At 48.3% G+C, this 16,561-nt stretch overlaps 2 protein-coding genes across 2 annotated transcripts; both read left to right on the top strand.

Annotated features, from left to right (window-relative positions):
• The first annotated feature begins 3,183 nt into the window (after positions 1–3,183).
• On the top strand, positions 3,184–5,873 carry LOC119308499 (putative pentatricopeptide repeat-containing protein At1g77010, mitochondrial). Its single transcript, XM_037584628.1, has one exon. The coding sequence runs from the start codon at positions 3,235–3,237 to the stop codon at positions 5,299–5,301; it is 2,067 nt and encodes a 688-aa protein (XP_037440525.1). The 5' UTR covers positions 3,184–3,234; the 3' UTR covers positions 5,302–5,873.
• Positions 5,874–7,196: 1,323 nt separating this feature from the next.
• Positions 7,197–16,036, top strand: LOC119306313 (probable staphylococcal-like nuclease CAN3). Its single transcript, XM_037582564.1, has 8 exons — positions 7,197–7,333; positions 8,051–8,107; positions 8,815–8,926; positions 14,451–14,695; positions 15,339–15,395; positions 15,482–15,641; positions 15,763–15,831; positions 15,917–16,036. Exons 1-8 carry the CDS (start codon positions 7,197–7,199, stop codon positions 16,034–16,036), a joined length of 957 nt encoding a protein of 318 aa, XP_037438461.1.
• The last annotated feature ends 525 nt before the right edge of the window (positions 16,037–16,561 follow it).

Genomic DNA, 16,561 nt, shown 5'->3' with positions numbered 1-16,561 from the left:
TCATGTCAATTGACTCATCAAGGGTAGGATGCATAGGATCAACATGAGGTGCACAAGGGCTAGTAATGTACTTGTTCAAATGATATTCACTGAAAATCACAAGCATCTCATTTTTTCACTCATGAAAATACTCTCCATCAAGTATAGGCACTCTATGTCTAAGACTCCCCAACGTAGACTCATCCATCTTCCTCCAATGGTGTTTAAACCAAAGCAATGGAGACCAAAGCTCTGATACCAATTGAAAGGGTCGAGAAGCTAGAGGGGGGGGGGGTGAATAGACTCTAAGTAAGAAAAGTTGCAGTTTTTAATCTCTTTAAGTTGAAGTGGAGTTTTGGCACAAGTTTTAACATTCACAATACATATCAAGCAAGCATGACAAGAGTATATGAGCAGCGGAAAGTAAAGCATGCAAATTGCAAGAATGTAAAGGGATGGAATTGGAGTGTGCAAACGCAATTTGGAGACACGGAGATTTTTCTATCCGTGGTTCCGATAGGTGGTGCTATCGTACATCCACGTTGATGGAGACTTCAACCCATGAAGGGTAACGGTTGCGCGAGTCCACGGAGGGCTCCACCCACGAAGGGTCCACGAAGAAGCAACCTTGTCTATCCCACCATGGTCGTCGCCCACGAATGACTTGCCTCACTCGGGTAGATCTTCACGAAGTAGGCGATCTCCTTGCCCTTACAAACTCCTTGGTTCAACTCCACAATCTTGACGGAGGCTCCCAAGTGACACCTAACCAATCTAGGAGACACCACTCTCCAAAAGGTAACAAATGATGTGTTGACGATGAACTCCTTGATCTTGTGCTTCAAATGATAGTCTCCCCAACACTCAATTCTCTCTCACAGAATTTGGATTTGGTGAAAAGATGATTTGAGTGGAAAGCAACTTGGGCAAGGCTAGAGATCAAGATTTATGTGGTAGGAATGGGATATCTTGACCTCAACACAAGTGTAGGTGGTTCTCTCTCAGAAAATGTATGTTGGAAGTGTAGGCATGTTCTGATGGCTCTCTCCATGAATGAAGAGTGGGTGGAGGGGTATATATAGCCTCCACACAAAATCTAACCGTTACACACAATTTACCAAACTCGGTGGGACCGAATCGTGAAACTCGGTCAGACTGATTTAGTTCATATGTGACTGTTAGGCATTTCGGTGGGACCGATACGTCAACTCGGTGGGACCGATATCGTTAGGGTTAGGGCATAACGTAATCTCGGTGAGACCGATTACACAAACTCGGTGAGACCGATTTTGGTAATAGACAAACAGAGAGTTGGTCAGGCAAACTCGGTGGGACCGATTCGCTCATCTCGGTTGGACCGAAAAGTTACGAAAGGGAAACAGAGAGTTTGTATTCCAATCTCGGTGGGACCAATCGCTTATCTCGGTTTGATCAAAATGTTACGAAGGGAAACAGAGATATTAAAATCCCATCTCGGTGAGACCGAGATCCCTATCGGTGAGACCGAAAAGACTAGGGTTTCTGGTAGTGGCTATGTCAAATGAACTCGGTGGCGCCGGATAGAAAGATTCGGTAGGGCCGAGTTTGACTTTTGGTTTGGGACATATGTGGGTGTGAGAAAGTGGTTGAGGACTTTGGAGCATATCACTAAGCACTTTGAGCAAGCAAGCCATTAAGCAACACCTCATCCCCTCTTAATAGTATTGGCTTTCCTATGGACTCAATGTGATCTTGGATCACTAAAAGTAAAATGTAGAGTCTTGTGCTTTGAGCTTGAGCCAATCCTTTGTCCTTAGCATCTTGAAGGGGTTCCACATCCTCAAGTCCATGTCACTCCATTGTTGAACTTATCTGAAATATACTAGGTAAGAGTATTAGTCTAACAAGAGATATGTTGACATTAATTACCAAAATCACCCAGGGAGCACTTGTGCTTTCACCACCGCCTGCCAGGAAGGTAATGTAGGGGTCACCGTGCCAACCACTCTGTCAGAGCATCTCCAACAAGCGCGCGGTTGCGCGACGCACTAAAAAACTTTTACGGCGCCGAAATAGCGATTTCGCGCGCAGGAAGGGTTGGTTGCTTTTCCTGGCACCGTAAATTTTGGCGTGCCGCTGTAGCGCTTCACCGGGCATTGTAAAATACAGCACGCGACCAGTCGGCACTTGGACAAAAATTGAAACAACACATATGAAACAACACATAGTTCAAATTCATACGAAACATGACATAAATTCAAGTCCAACACCACAAGCTAGTTCATACGATGCAAATAAAACTAGATAAAACGATGGTTCTAGATAAAACGATGCAAATAAACTAGATAAAAACTACTCCTCCTCATCCTCCTCAGTGGTGTAGTCCGACGACGTAAATGTGTCGGTCCATCAAGGATCGTCCTCGTCCTAGGTCGACGCACGTCCCAGGTCGCACTGGGCTTCCGCCAGTGCCTTTCGCTCACGCTTGTCCGCCCGACGTGTGACTCGCTTCGGCCTCCTCTGCACCCAGAACTCGTTCTCGGCGACGACATCTTGCTGGAAGTGCTCGCGCCACACCGCCATGGCGTGCTCATCCGCCTCGGCAACGAGGAGGCGGCGCTCCCGCCTCCGCTGGATGCGGCGATCCTCGTCGGTGATTAGCCGCGGGGGAGGCGTGAGTTCTTGCGCTTGCTCGCGCGTTCGAGAAGTTCATATGCGCCTATGGCCTTCTGAGGCGCCACGCCGCCGCGTCGTACGTGCGGGCGGCCTCTTGTGCGGTCTCGAACTTTCCGAGCCCGATGCATGTACCACCGGAGCGGATCTCCGTGTAATACATGCCGGAGGGGCGGAGACGGACGCAGCGGTAGCCTGAGGTGCTCCGGGGGCGCGCCGGCATGGTGGCGAGGGGGGAGGCGCGGCGACGGCGGGGCACCGGAAGAAGCGAGGAAGAAGGCGAGGCGAGAAGATGGCGGTTTGCGGGCGCCCGCGCGCGGCTTTTATCAAGCACGTTGGACGACACGTGCCAAAACTGCCGGGCGCGATGCCGCTTTTCCGCCCGCGTTCTTATTTTTTTTTACGCGTCTATTGGAGCTCGCCAAATGGCCATGCGCATACTAAAATGTTGTTCTTTTTGCAGCGCGAGTACTCTACCTCCCCATTGGAGATGCTCTGAGTGTATGTGTGGTCATTTGTACAGCACACCCGTGAGTCCAGCAGTCCAAAAATTTCGCACTTTCTGGGGTTTAACTGAACCCCCATGCCCCACGTCAGAGCCTCATGGCCGTCGCCGTCGACGTCCGCGGCTCCATCCAGCTCCTCCGCACCTGCGGCGCCGTGGCCGGCCAGCAGCTGCACCAGGTCCTCCTCAAGTCCGGCCACGTCCTGTCCTCCCTCCCGCCCTCCAACTCGGTCCTCCTCATGTACGCCCGTTTCTCTCCGACCCACCGCCGCGACGCACTGCGATTGTTCGACGAAATGCCCGGCAGGAACTGCTTCTCCTACAACTCCCTCGTCACCGCCCACCTCAACTCCCGGGACCACGCCGAGGCGCTCAGTCTCTTCCACTCCATGCCGGAAAGGAACAACTTTTCGTGGAACGCAGTGATCACAGGCATGGTCTCTGCAGGGGATTTGGACACCGCCCGCAGTCTGCTGGACGAGATGCCCGTCAAGGATGCTGTGGCTGTCAACGCTGTTATGCATAGGTATGTCCGGTGCGGCCGTGTGGATGAGGCGTTTGCTTTGTTCAGAGAGATTGGTTCGGCACGCGGTGGTGCAGCGGACTCCTCGCCGTGCAATGATCTTTTTGTGCTTGCTACGGTTGTTGGTGCTTGTGCTGACCGGATGAAGTACAATTTTGGGAGACAAGTGCATAGTCGAATGGTGACTGCCAAGATTGAACTGGATTCGGTTTTGAGTTGCGCATTGGTGGACATGTACTGCAAGTGTGGGGATGTGGACTCTGCTCGGCGTGTCTTTGATGGTTTAGCACAGATTGACGAGTTCTCTGTTTCTGCCCTGGTCTATGGCTATGCTTCCCGTGGACAGCTAAACAAGGCGTTACATATTTTTGATAGGGTGGAGAACCTCAACATTCTTTTGTGGAATTCTCTCATCAGTGGCTGTGCATTTGCCTGCCTTGGAGATGATGCTTTTGCTCTTTTTGTAAGGATGATGCGGTCAGATGTGTTGCCTGATTCTTCAACGTATGCCAGCGTTCTGAATGTTTGTGGTTTTTCAGGAATGCTCAAGTCTGGGCAGCAGATACATGGGTGTGGTCTAAAGAGTGGGACTGTCAATGACATGATAGCAGCAAGCGCTCTCATTGACTTCTACTCAAAATGCACCCTCTGGGAGGATGCTTGTCGAGCTTTCAGTGAGCTTAGGTTTCACGATACTGTGGTGCTCAATTCAATGATCAACGTGTACTCAAACTGTGGGCGGATAGAAGAGGCGAAAAGAGTTTTTTCGATGATCACTAGCAAGAGTGTCATATCATGGAACTCTTTGGTTGTTGGGTTGAGCCAGAATGGACATGCAATTGATGCCATGGAGCTGTTCTGCAAGATGCATCGCCTTGGCGTGCGGCTCGACAAGGTTGCTATAGCTAGTGCTCTGAGTGCATCAAGTAATATTTGCTCCATAAGTTTTGGGGAGCAGATTTTTTCTCTTGCTACTGTTCTTGGCTTGCAGTCTGACCATGTTGTAGCCTCTTCAGTCATCGATCTGTATTGCAAATGTGGCAACTTGGCCAATGGTTGCAAGATTTTCGATGGAATATACAAGCCCGACGAAGTCATGTGGAACTCAATGCTAATTGGTTATGCTTCCAACGGGCATGGACGCAAGGCACTAGAACTCTTGGAGCTGATGAGAGTTAGCGGTGAAAGACCAACCGAACGGACATTTGTTGGTGTCCTTTCCGCGTGCTGCCACTCTGGACTTGTGGAAGAAGGACTGACATGGTTTAAGAAAATGCAGGAGGATTTCTGTCTGATTCCATCAGCTGAGCATTATGCATGTGTGACTGACCTGTTAGTCCGGGCAGGTCGGCTAGATGAAGCAGTTGAGTTCATCGAGAATATGCCCTTTAAAGCCGATACAGTAAGTTGGACTACAGTTGTTGGTGGTTGCAGAGCTCAGGGCAATGAGGCTCTGATCAAGAAGATGTCAAAGAGACTGAAGCAGATGGAGGAATCAGGATCACCACATTCCAGTCTGTATGTGCAGCTGTCCAGCGTGCTCGCTGCTAAAGGGGATTGGGCCAAATCAGCTGAAATGAGGGGTATGATGCGTGAGAGAAGAATTGCGAAAAATCCTGGTTGCAGTTGGATTGACAGTTAGAAATTATGTTTTGATCAGCTGTTGTGTTGGAAATTGTAGGAGCATGTTGTTTCTGCATTTATCTCAGAGAAGTTGTTTTCCCACCGCAAACCATCTCTGTAAACAGATGAGCCAGAAACAAATTTTGCTGCTGGAAAAACACAAACAAAGACACACCTAGAAACGTTGCCGTCTCTATACAAACTGATTCTTTAAATTTTACTAACCACAAATAAACTCCAGTGGGGAAGATCTTGCTCTACGTTTGCTCTATTGATTACCCAGAACCTGAAAAATTGGAGGAACCAGGTTCTGGTTAGCAGTAAGAAATCTGCAGGTAATTCTTTTCTAAAACGATTTTTTTCCCTCACTGATACCATTTTTCTGCTGTCAGTACTACAGGTAGGCTGGATGACATTCCAGTTGGATACTGGTTGGAATGACTATTTTGGGCAAACAAGCAGCCAATTTAACTATCCGAATGCTCTAGGAGACAAACGGTCCAAAATAATAATTCACATATTAGATGAGAGAAACCAAGATTAATTTTACATTTTTCTTTTCTAGTGGTTTTTTTTAATGTTGTAAAATGAGTTTTCATTTGCAATCTCAGATCAGAAATCCTTGAGTCAATGAAAAATTATATCCACCTCTTAAATTGTTTATGGAGAAAGAAAGTGCAGTCTGAAGCCACCCACGGTCGGTTCTTTTATTGCTGTTCCAAAAACTGAACGGAGTACCCCGTCATTCAGATTGCAAGAAAAGTATCCCGGGACCTGGGGCAATCTCTCTATTGAGATGAACCTACGAACGGAATCCGGACATATCAAGTTTCATAATCGTTGTAAATTCAGAAGATGCATTTGAATATTGAGACACGACTAACTTCACCCTCATGATCCAAATCTGGTGCTCCTGCTTACATAAATACACTTCTTTGTTTCCCAAATATTTAAACTGCCAAAACGTCTTACATTCAAAAACAGAGGTACTTCCTTGGATCTAAATTAATCATCGTTGATTTACTACTACCTCTGTCCTGATTATTGGTTCCTTCGTATTTCGTGTCAAATTTTGACCTCAGATTTTACTAACAAAATGTTAATGCATGTCATTAAAAATTATATCGTTGGCTTTGTATTCGAACATACTTTCCCATGACATTATTTTTGCTATGTATAACTTATATTTTATTAGTTAAAATCATGATCAAACTATGAACCTAAATACGAGAGGACTAATAGATAGCACTCACTCCATTTCACAATATAGTGCGCCCGCGCTTCTCAAGATCTGGTGCTGCCGCCGCAGTCGGTTTTGTTGGTTAAATTTATGGTCAAACTTAACTTAGAACTGAAAACGCGACGCACTATATTGTGCTGTCTCGTTGGTTAAATTTATGATCAAAATTAAATTTTAAAAAATAAAGACGCACTATATTGTGAAACCGAGGGAGTATAAATTGGATGGAGGAGTGGTACATATGCTTCCAAAGTTGTAATTTGGGAGGGACACCTGTGTTTGTTTTCCTTATAACAACCACGGAAAGGAAAACCACTCTGTCTTCCAGGATAGTTCTTCAGCTCACAGCCTTAGATTCTGCTTCTCTTTCTTTCAATTTCTTGTCAGGTCTATGTAATGCTTGATGTACTCTGTCAATGAGCTGAATGAAATTGGCACCTGTTGGTGCCTTCTCTTGTTCAAAAAAAAAGGAAAACCACTCACGAGCAGTACAGCACCGGTGCCTAGAACTAGACTAGGCCCCACCACTCTCTTGACTGCCGTGCCGTCAGCTCCATCACTCTACCACTCGTCTTGTCTTGTCAAGCAGAGCAAACAGAAGCAGCATATATGCACACCGTGGGAAGAAAAAGGGGAAGTAGCATAGAGCAGCGGAGGCGGAGGAGAAGGGATCCATGGGGAACATCCTGAGGTCCCTTCAGCCCCAGCAGCAGCAGCAGCAGGAACCTCTGGATCCCCATGGCCTCGCGCCGGACGCCGCCGCCATTGCCGCCCTGACGCGCGACCTCGGCAGCTTTGAATCCTCATCCATGATAACACACTCGTCCCTGTCAGCATGCATGCATGAATGGTGGTCACTCCATCACAAATCATAGGATTATTCACTGCGTAGTGTGTGCTGGGAGAAGGCCTTTGGCGTGTGATATCCTGTGCATGTGTACATGCGCGTGTCTCTCTCTCTCTCTCTCTCTCTCTCTCTCTCTCTGTGTGCGCGCGCGCGTGTGTAAATTTGGGGTTTGGGGGTGAGAATAGAAGAAATCATGGAGGTTGTGTGTCACTGTAGCTTCTGTCAATCTTTGCCTTTTCTACTGGTACCATTCAAAGGTTTTTGACCCAACACCGCAAGCAAATTTTGCCTCCTGGATGAACTAATCAACTGTTTCTGAGGCTAGCTAGAGCAGCAATTGCATTATTTTCCACTAAGCTTTGGTCATTTTGGTGAGGGAAAAGTTTCAGACCTCAACACTTATTTTCAGTACACGATTCCACTTCTGTCCCTCGGACCAATGCATGTGCATGTGTATATACTGGACTTGAGGCAGTATGCCACATTGCCGCTACTAGCAATTTCTATGAGCGCTCACCTATTTTTATTCTTTAACATTCTGATGACGCATCAGGCAAGCTCAATGTTTTACCTCCTCTTATCCTATGATGTGGCGTGCATCTTCGGATGCAGAGGCTCCGAGGCTGGGCTCTCTTTCATTATCTAAAAATGCACACATGGAATTTTATGTTTCATATTTTAGGTTCCGGAAGGGCTCGGACAGCACGTCACTTCGTCCAAGAAAGCACAGATTAATTGGTAAGGGGTAGCTTCAAAAGGCTGTTTTTGTAGAAAAATAATAATAAATATTTATTCATGTGGTGTGCCTGTTGATATAAAAGTTTGTTTGAGTTTAGTAGAATTAATAAAGCCACCTATGGTTGTTAGAAAACAGGAAGTTCCGGTACTGACTTAGATTTTATAAGTTCTCGGTTTCAGAATGACTTTAAATTTCTTCCCATCCAAATGTTTCTTACTCTTCGTATTATAAGGTGCTCAATACTTATGTAAACATAGAACACACCGTACTTTTAAATGGTAAAACAAGAGCAGAACAAACTTGCAAGCAAATTGGTGTCCTATTAAAAAACTGAAAATTGTTAACTTGCTTGACACAGATAAAAGGAACGAAAAACAATGTTTGCAAGCAGTATAGCCAAAAATATGTAGGATTACTTGGCGGTTTATATTGATCAATGATGCTTTGATTGTTTACTGGGTTTAATTCTGTGACATTCTTCACAAGATTGAGACTGGATTCCAAGTCCACAGTGCACACATGCTGACTTCATCTTGTTGTTTATTTGATTTATTTGTATCAGTAAGGTAAAGAACAAGAGGGATAGTACTTGATAGATCGTACTGGCAACTTTTTTTTTCAAAAGTACATCCTACTAGCAACAATTGGTATATGATACACTTATTTTGACTTAAGCACTTTGATCTTTTAATTTACACGAGAACAGGTACAAGTGTATTTTGGAAGCATACAGGAATGCAACCCCACCGAGAACACCAGCAGAGGCTGCCCAGCTAGTTGCGACAGCCCTAAACTGGATCCCAAGAGTTGATTTGGAGGTAATTCGTCTCTCTTGGATCCAAAAATAGTTCAGCGGGAGTGTGTAAGGGAATGATGCAAGGATCAATTGTCTTATTTGTGTGCGTGGGATCTGGCATATATAGCTACAAGTTTGCAAACTTTGTTAAAAATATTTTTTTCACACTAGTATCAATTTTGTGTGTATAATCCAAAACGATAAACCCAAGAAATGTTAGCGTATGTATTTTGTAGCATCTCTTGTATGTATTTTTGTGACCGAGTCAGCCACGCCTGGCCTGCGTGCCACCATTGTAGGGGCGTTTGGCAACTCCACACTCTTCATATATGTTGTACTCTGTAACACCTGCGATTAATCAATGAGAATAGTTTTCAACTTGGTATCAGATATCCAGTCCCATGGCCGAGCCCGACTCCTCCTCCTCCGCGGCTCCCCGCTCCGGCACCTCCCCGCCCGCGCTCTCCTTCACGGCGCCCGTCGCCCACACCGCCTCGGCCACCTCCGCGGCTTCCTCGCCGCCGTTCATCTTCGGGACCAGCCCATCTCCCTCTCTGGGCACCACCGGTTCTTCCGGATCTCAATTCGCCCCTCTTTTCACCTCCGCTCCGTCGGCTCCTGCGCCACCGGCGGCATCTCGCCACCCCATCTTCTCCGACCACATCACGTACCACATCAAATTTCTCCTCAACCCGGCCGACCACAACTACCACAAGTGGAAGTCCTTCTTCCTCATGGTGCTGATCTGTTACGGCGTCCATTTTCTCATTGAGCACCCGCTCCCCCCCAACGCCGACGCCTCCTACCACTAGCTTGATGCCCACGTCGCTCTCTGGATCTACGCCACTCTCGCGGACCCCATGGTCGACCACGTCGTCGGCGCCACCACCACCTATGCCCTCTGGAAAAAGATCCGCGAATTCTTCCTCGCCAATCGCGCTGCTGGGTACATGATTCTCAACCGGCAATATCGCAATCTCAAGCAAGGCGATCTCCCTGTGGCCGAATATGCGCGCCGTATGAAGCTCCTCACCGATGGCCTGGCGGACATCGACCACGCCGTCACCGAGACCGATCTCTCCACTCGGTTTCTCCACAGCCTCGACACCATCCGCGTCGTCCTCGGTGACCAGGGCCTCCCGTTCGACACCGTCCTTTCACGGGTGGTTCTGGCCGAGGAGTCTCAGGCGCAGCGCGCCGCCGAAGAAAGCGCTTCGGCCTTCGCCCTTTCTGGCGGTGACCGCGGCCCGGCCAGCGGCTCTGGCTCCGGCTCGCGCGGCTCAGGTGATCGCCCCCCGAGCGGTTCCTCCTCCGACCGGCCTCACTCTGACCGTGCCCCGGCCCCTCCCGCACAGCCGCACTATGATCGCGGTCGCAGTGATCGTGGCCGCGGACGTGGCCGAGGACGCGGCCGTGGACGCGACGACTACTCTGCGCGCGGTCACCAGGCGCCCCAGCCGGCGCCCTTCACCGGGTACTTCGCCCCGTATGGCATGGCGCTCCTGTCGTCGCGCAACGGCTGGGTTCCTCCCAACACCGCTGGTGTTCTCGGCCCCAGTCTGGGTGCCCATGCTCAGGCCTACAACATGTACCCGCCGACGCCTCCATCGCCGTACTACCCACCTCCGCAGCCATCGTGGGAGCACCTCGCCATGCTGAACGCCGCCTACAGCAACTCCGGCTTCCCCCACAGCCCTGCCCCCGAGTGGTACATGGACAGCGGCGCCTCCTCGCACGTGACCGACACCCAAGGTAACTTGACCATGTCTCGTTCTTCATTAAAGCGTGTCCCTTCTTCTATTCTTGTCGGCAATGGACAACAGCTTCCGTTCACAGCCACTGGCTCCACCACCCTCACCCCTCACGATTTTCGCCTCATGACATCCTCGTTTCCCCTACCGTCGTCACTAGCCTAATTTCAGTTCGCAAATTCACTACTGACAACTCATGCTCTGTTAAATTTTTTCCCTGTGGTTTTTTTGTGAAGGATCTACGCACTCGGAGAACTCTCATGATCTCCGCTAGCACCGGCGATCTCTACCCCTTCACCGGCACCACTGCATCCAGGACGGCGGCTCTCCTCACCACCTCATCGGACGTGTGGCATCGCCGCCTTGGTCACCCCGGCGCACATAGCTTTTCCTCCCTACATCATGATTTTCTTGCTGGTTGTAATAAAGAGCCACATACTCCATGTAGTGCTTGTCAATTAGGTCGCCAGCCATGTCTTCCCTTTCCTTCGTCTACTAGTAGAACTTTTTCTCCTTTCGACTTAATTCATTGTGATCTATGGACATCACCGGTTGTAAGCTTTTCAGGCTATCAATATTATCTTGTCGTGTTGGATGATTACACACATTTCTCCTGGACTTTTCCCCTACGCAATAAATCCGACACCTCCACCATCCTACAACGCTTCTTTGCCTTCGTGCAAACACAATTTCACGTGCTCATTAAAAGCATGCAATGCGATAATGGTGGTGAGTTCATCAACACATCCCTCCGTTCATTTTTCTCCTCACATGGCATTGCTTACCGCCTCTCCTGCCCTCATACCTCTCCACAAAACGGCAAGGCCGAGCGCCTCATTCGCACGACGAACGACATCATCCGCACACTACTTATCCAAGCAAACCTCACCCCACCCTTTTGGGTAGAAGCCCTCCACACGGCCACCTACTTGCTCAACCGGCGCCCTTCTCGTGCCATTCACTCCCACACTCCCTACTTCCTTCTCCACGGCGTCCACCCGAACTACGATCATCTCCGGGTTTTGGGTGCTTATGCTACCCCAATTTGTATGCCACCTCTGCTCACAAGCTTGCTCCCCGCTCCACTCGGTGCATCTTCTTAGGTTATCCCCTAAAACACAAAGGATACAGGTGCTACGACCTTGCATCACGCCGCGTCATCGTCTCTCGCCACGTCGTTTTTGACGAAACCACGTTTCCGTATCAGCCTGCCACATCTTGGCACGAGAAGCCCCTCTCCACAGAACATCCCCATGTAGATAACTCCAACCCGCTGCCCTCCCTGGATCCCGCGCCGATCCCACCAGCCAATCCTCCCCCGCCTCCTGATCCGCACGCGATCCCACTCACCGGGCCCCACTGTATCCCACCTACCCCCACTGGCTCTGCGCCTCCACCCGATTCGCCCACCCCCACCAGCCCGTCGCTTTCCCCGGGCCCAGCCGATTCACTCGCAGCTACCAGCCCGTCGCTTTCTCCGGGCCCAGGCTCGTCTCCCGCACCACCCAACCACGCGGCTCGCTCGCACTCGCCCCACACCTCGTCCGGTGGACCCGCCTCGCCTCCCGCGCCTGTCTCCCGCATGACCGCGTCTGCCTCCTCTGTTGCCCCCGAATCCGCCTTGGATCCAACGCCCTGCACTGCGCCAGGGCCCAACGAATCCACCTCCGAATCCGCGCCAACCACACCCAACCAGCCACGTCTGCCCCGCCATGCCATTCCAGTACAACCACCCCACAATGCACACCGCATGTCCACTCGAGCCAAAACCGGTTTTCTTATGCCCAAACGCCTTTTCCTCGCGGACACCACTACTCCTTCCATCTCACCCATCCCATCCACATACAAATCTGCACTCAAAGACCCCCATTGGCGACAAGCCATGCTAGAAGAGTACAATGCTTTAATGAACAACTTTACTTGGTCTTTGGTGCCTAAGCCTGCAGGTGTCAACGTGGTCACGGGCAAGTGGATTTTTCGCCATAAGTTCCACTCGGACGGTTCTTTGGCTCGATACAAGGCACGATGGGTCGTTCGCGGTTTCACTCAGCAAGAGGGCGTTGATTATGGCGAGACATTCAGCCCGGTTGTCAAACCGGCAACCATTCGCGTGGTTTTGAGCCTTGCTACTTCTCACTCATGGCCCATCCATCAGCTCGATGTGAAGAACGCCTTCCTTCATGGCGATCTTCATGAGACGGGGTACTGTTCTCAACCTGCGGGGTTTGTCGACTCCTCTCGGCCGGACCACGTTTGCCATCTACGCAAGTCTCTCTACGGCCTCAAACAGGCCCCCCGCACTTGGTTCCTTCGGTTCCAAGCATATCTTCTCTCCCTCGGGTTTCGCGCCACAAAGAGTGATTCCTCACTCTTTGTTCTTCACCATGGCGCCTCTATTGCATATTTGTTGGTCTACGTAGATGATATCATTCTCATGGCAAACACTCCCACCACACTACATTCCGTCATAAACTCGCTCAAACGCGAGTTCTCCATGACCGATCTCGGTGCTCTCCATCATTTTTTGGGCATCAATGTCACCCCCAACACGTCCGGTATCTTCTTGTGCCAACAACGGTACACTCTAGAGATTTTGGAACGAGCCAAGATGCTTAACTGCAAGTCCGTTTCAACGCCTGTTGACACCAGCTCCAAGCTATCCTCTCATGCTGGCCAGCCTCTCTCTAACCCCACACTATACCGCAGCCTTGCCGGAGCCCTACAATATCTCACCCTCACACGTCCAGATATTGCCTATGCCGTTCAACAGGCCTGCCTCTTCATGCATGACCCTCTCGACACTCATATGCAGCTCGTGAAGTGGATCCTTCGCTACCTCCGGGGTACCTCTCACTACGGACTTCAGTTATACAAGTCCTCCACCACGGATCTCATCGCTTACACTGACGCTGATTGGGCGGGGTGCCCGGACACACGGAAGTCCACTTCTGGTTTTTGTGTGTTCCTCGGATCCAACCTCGTCTCATGGTCTTCCAAGAGGCAAGCCACTATCTCCCGCTCCAGTGCCGAAGCGGAATATCGCGGCGTTGCAAATTGTGTTGCCGAGTCCTGTTGGCTGCGCCAGCTTCTCTTTGAGCTTCAACACCCGCCCACCCGAGCCACCATTGTATACTGTGACAACATAAGTGCTTCTTATCTCGCTTGTAACCCCGTTCAGCATCAGCGCACCAAGCATATCAAGATAGACTTGCACTTCGTTCGTGACACATTGGCTCTTGGAGAGGCTCGCGTTCTTCATGTTCCATCGAGCTCTCAGTTTGCGGATGTTTTCACCAAGGGGTTACCATCACAGGTGTTCTCTGATTTTCGGTCCAGCCTGAACATCCTCCCAAATGGAGTTCCGGCTGAGGGGGGTGTTAGCGTATGTATTTTGTAGCATCTCTTGTATGTATTTTTGTGACCGAGTCAGCCACGCCTGGCCTGCGTGCCACCATTGTAGGGGCGTTTGGCAACTCCACACTCTCCATATATGTTGTACTCTGTAACACCTGTGATCAATCAATGAGAATAGTTTCCAACTAGAAATTCACTGCAGTTTGCGTTATATTTTTTCTGTTCCAAGTGAATATATATGTCATACTCACCCCACTAACAATGTTTTTTCATAAGGGTATTCTTGAATTTTACAACTTCCCGATCCCAACAAGCGCTGCAGCATCCTCAAACCAACTTCCAAGGGCACTTCCAGATGGCGTGCAGTTTGTGCTGAACACTTTGCCGGTCAGATGTGATAGACTGAAAAATATGCTTACACTGACATCAAAATATGAACAGTGCTTTACATCAGCATGGACAAATGCTGTTTCTCATAATCACTATGGTTCTCAGGTTAATGCAAAGTGCATTGGAGATGGTGATGGCTTTACTGCTTATGTTGCTGTAATGGATGATCCCAGGGAGTCAGAAAATGTACCACAAAAAGTGTATGAGATGGTGACTGAAAGGACTCAAGCACGTATCCGTAGGGATTACGACAGGGCTGATACTCTTCGAAGTACCATTGACGAAGCTGGATACAAGTATTAAAACCGTACCTTTCCATATTCCCAGTCTTTAATTATACCATAATTTACTGTAACAGGGAATGTTTCCTTTTTTAGAAAAGGAGGTTAACACCCCCTGCCTCTGCATTATTTTGATGCACACAACCATATTTATTTATTATTTAGAGTATGACTAACATCATTTGGTACATAGAAAATCCATGAAGGAGAAAAAGATAAAAGCCACAACCGGCATATAACAGAAATCTACACACATATCCTATTATTGGACCGCCATCCAAGCTGGTTGAATGTATCCCGTGTGACCGTCTATGTTTGATATTTTATATGTAGGCTCATTAAGTTTGAATTCCATTTAAGAAGCTGAAAAAATAGTGGTGTGATTTTTCCTTAGAACTATTTTCAATTGAGAAACGCAAGATAATAAGTCATGAAAATAAAGTTGCGTTTATGTTGACTCACAAATGTGAAACTCAGCATAAGAAACACAAGATAATAACGTTAAACCACAAAAAAAAAAACATTGACTTCCGCCGGAAGACAAAATTTATGCGATTAGCGTGACCCTATCAGTTTGAATTAGGTTCTTGCTTTGATTTAATCATATATTATTTGGAATCACATGGAATCATAACTTACTAATAATTTTTGTGAGCAGGATAATAATCCGTTCAGGCAGTGAGATCCTTGCAAGGAAATACCGAATCAGAATGAGGTATAATGCTGCTCTAATTTGCATCTTCAAATTCAGTAATAACGGGAAATAATGTCATGAAGTGCACAATCTTTCGCGAGTTAAAGGGGAATAGATGCACCGGAGCTGAAGATGCCGTATGGAAAGGAATCAAAGGATGCTTTGGTGAAGCTCATTGGTGGGAAAAGCAGCAGAATTTATGTGTATGAGCAGGACCAATTTGGCCGATATGTTGGCGACATCTATTGCGACAGTGTGTTCATCCAGGTGAACTAGAAACTTTCCTGTAAAAAGAGAGAGAAGCTATCCAATACCTCACATGCTTTTTAAGGCTTTGGATATCGCTTCAATCCTGATTAGAGTGATTGTGTGTGTCTCGGTCCTTCAGGAGCAGATGCTGAAGAATGGTCATGCATGGTATTTCAAAAATTATGATTCACGGCGAGAGTTTCTTGAAGTAAGAAAATCTACTACACAAAAATGTACTCGCAGAATATGTTTATATCAGCTGAAAGTTCTGTGCTTATGCTCTGATTGTGCAGTGGGAGAGAAAGGCAAGAGCTGCATGCCAAGGTTTTTGGGCGTTAAATAACCCTGAGAAGCCGTGGGACTGGAGAAGAGACGAGCGCAATGGAAGACACATCACCACTGAGGTCTATTAATCATATCTTTATATGCACCGTGGGGTGTTACTTCTTCATTTTTACTTAAGTACTGCAGACTCACTTCCACTTACGCCACCATGCAAACAGACGGCCGCATGGGTAAGCATCCACTAGAAATATTACGAAAGCGCGAGAGCCTTCACACACGGCGGGCACGCACTTTATCACTGAGCGTGCACACGTGTGTGAATAAGAGCACACCATGTTCATGTGTACTCTGAATTCAGCACACCATGTTCTATGCTCACTCGGGATCAAACCTGGGTAGGGCGTGGGCATCTTCGTCCCCACCGCTATGCCACAAGCCCATGAGTATTATTTGTGAAATTTAAGTGTTGTGGTTTTCGAGGGAAAATAAAAGAAGCAGCAGCAAGATATGAGCCCTCATATTTGAAATGTTACTACAAATGCCCTAACTCCTATGAGTTACAGTAGACACTTATGCTTTCTGTTAAAACACCGAAAGGGAAGAAGTAGCAACCCAATTAAAGATGTTGAGATATGTGACTGAATCTCTAGGAG

The sequence above is a fragment of the Triticum dicoccoides genome, chromosome 5B (genome assembly GCF_002162155.2).
Source record: "Triticum dicoccoides isolate Atlit2015 ecotype Zavitan chromosome 5B, WEW_v2.0, whole genome shotgun sequence".
Taxonomy (NCBI): Eukaryota; Viridiplantae; Streptophyta; class Magnoliopsida; order Poales; family Poaceae; genus Triticum; species Triticum dicoccoides.
Note: the sequence above shows the minus strand (reverse complement) of the source record. Positions and strands in the feature narration are given on the sequence as shown.

Bases quoted from the DNA above. Each gene is read 5' to 3' on its own strand.
- LOC119308499 (XM_037584628.1), top strand. From the start codon at position 3,235: ATGGCCGTCGCCGTCGACGTCCGCGGCTCCATCCAGCTCCTCCGCACC.
- LOC119306313 (XM_037582564.1), top strand. From the start codon at position 7,197: ATGGGGAACATCCTGAGGTCCCTTCAGCCCCAGCAGCAGCAGCAGCAG. The intron at 8,108-8,814 runs GTAAGGGGTAGC...ACACGAGAACAG, and splicing joins AAGAAAGCACAGATTAATTG to GTACAAGTGTATTTTGGAAG. The intron at 15,642-15,762 runs GTGAACTAGAAA...TCGGTCCTTCAG, and splicing joins GCGACAGTGTGTTCATCCAG to GAGCAGATGCTGAAGAATGG.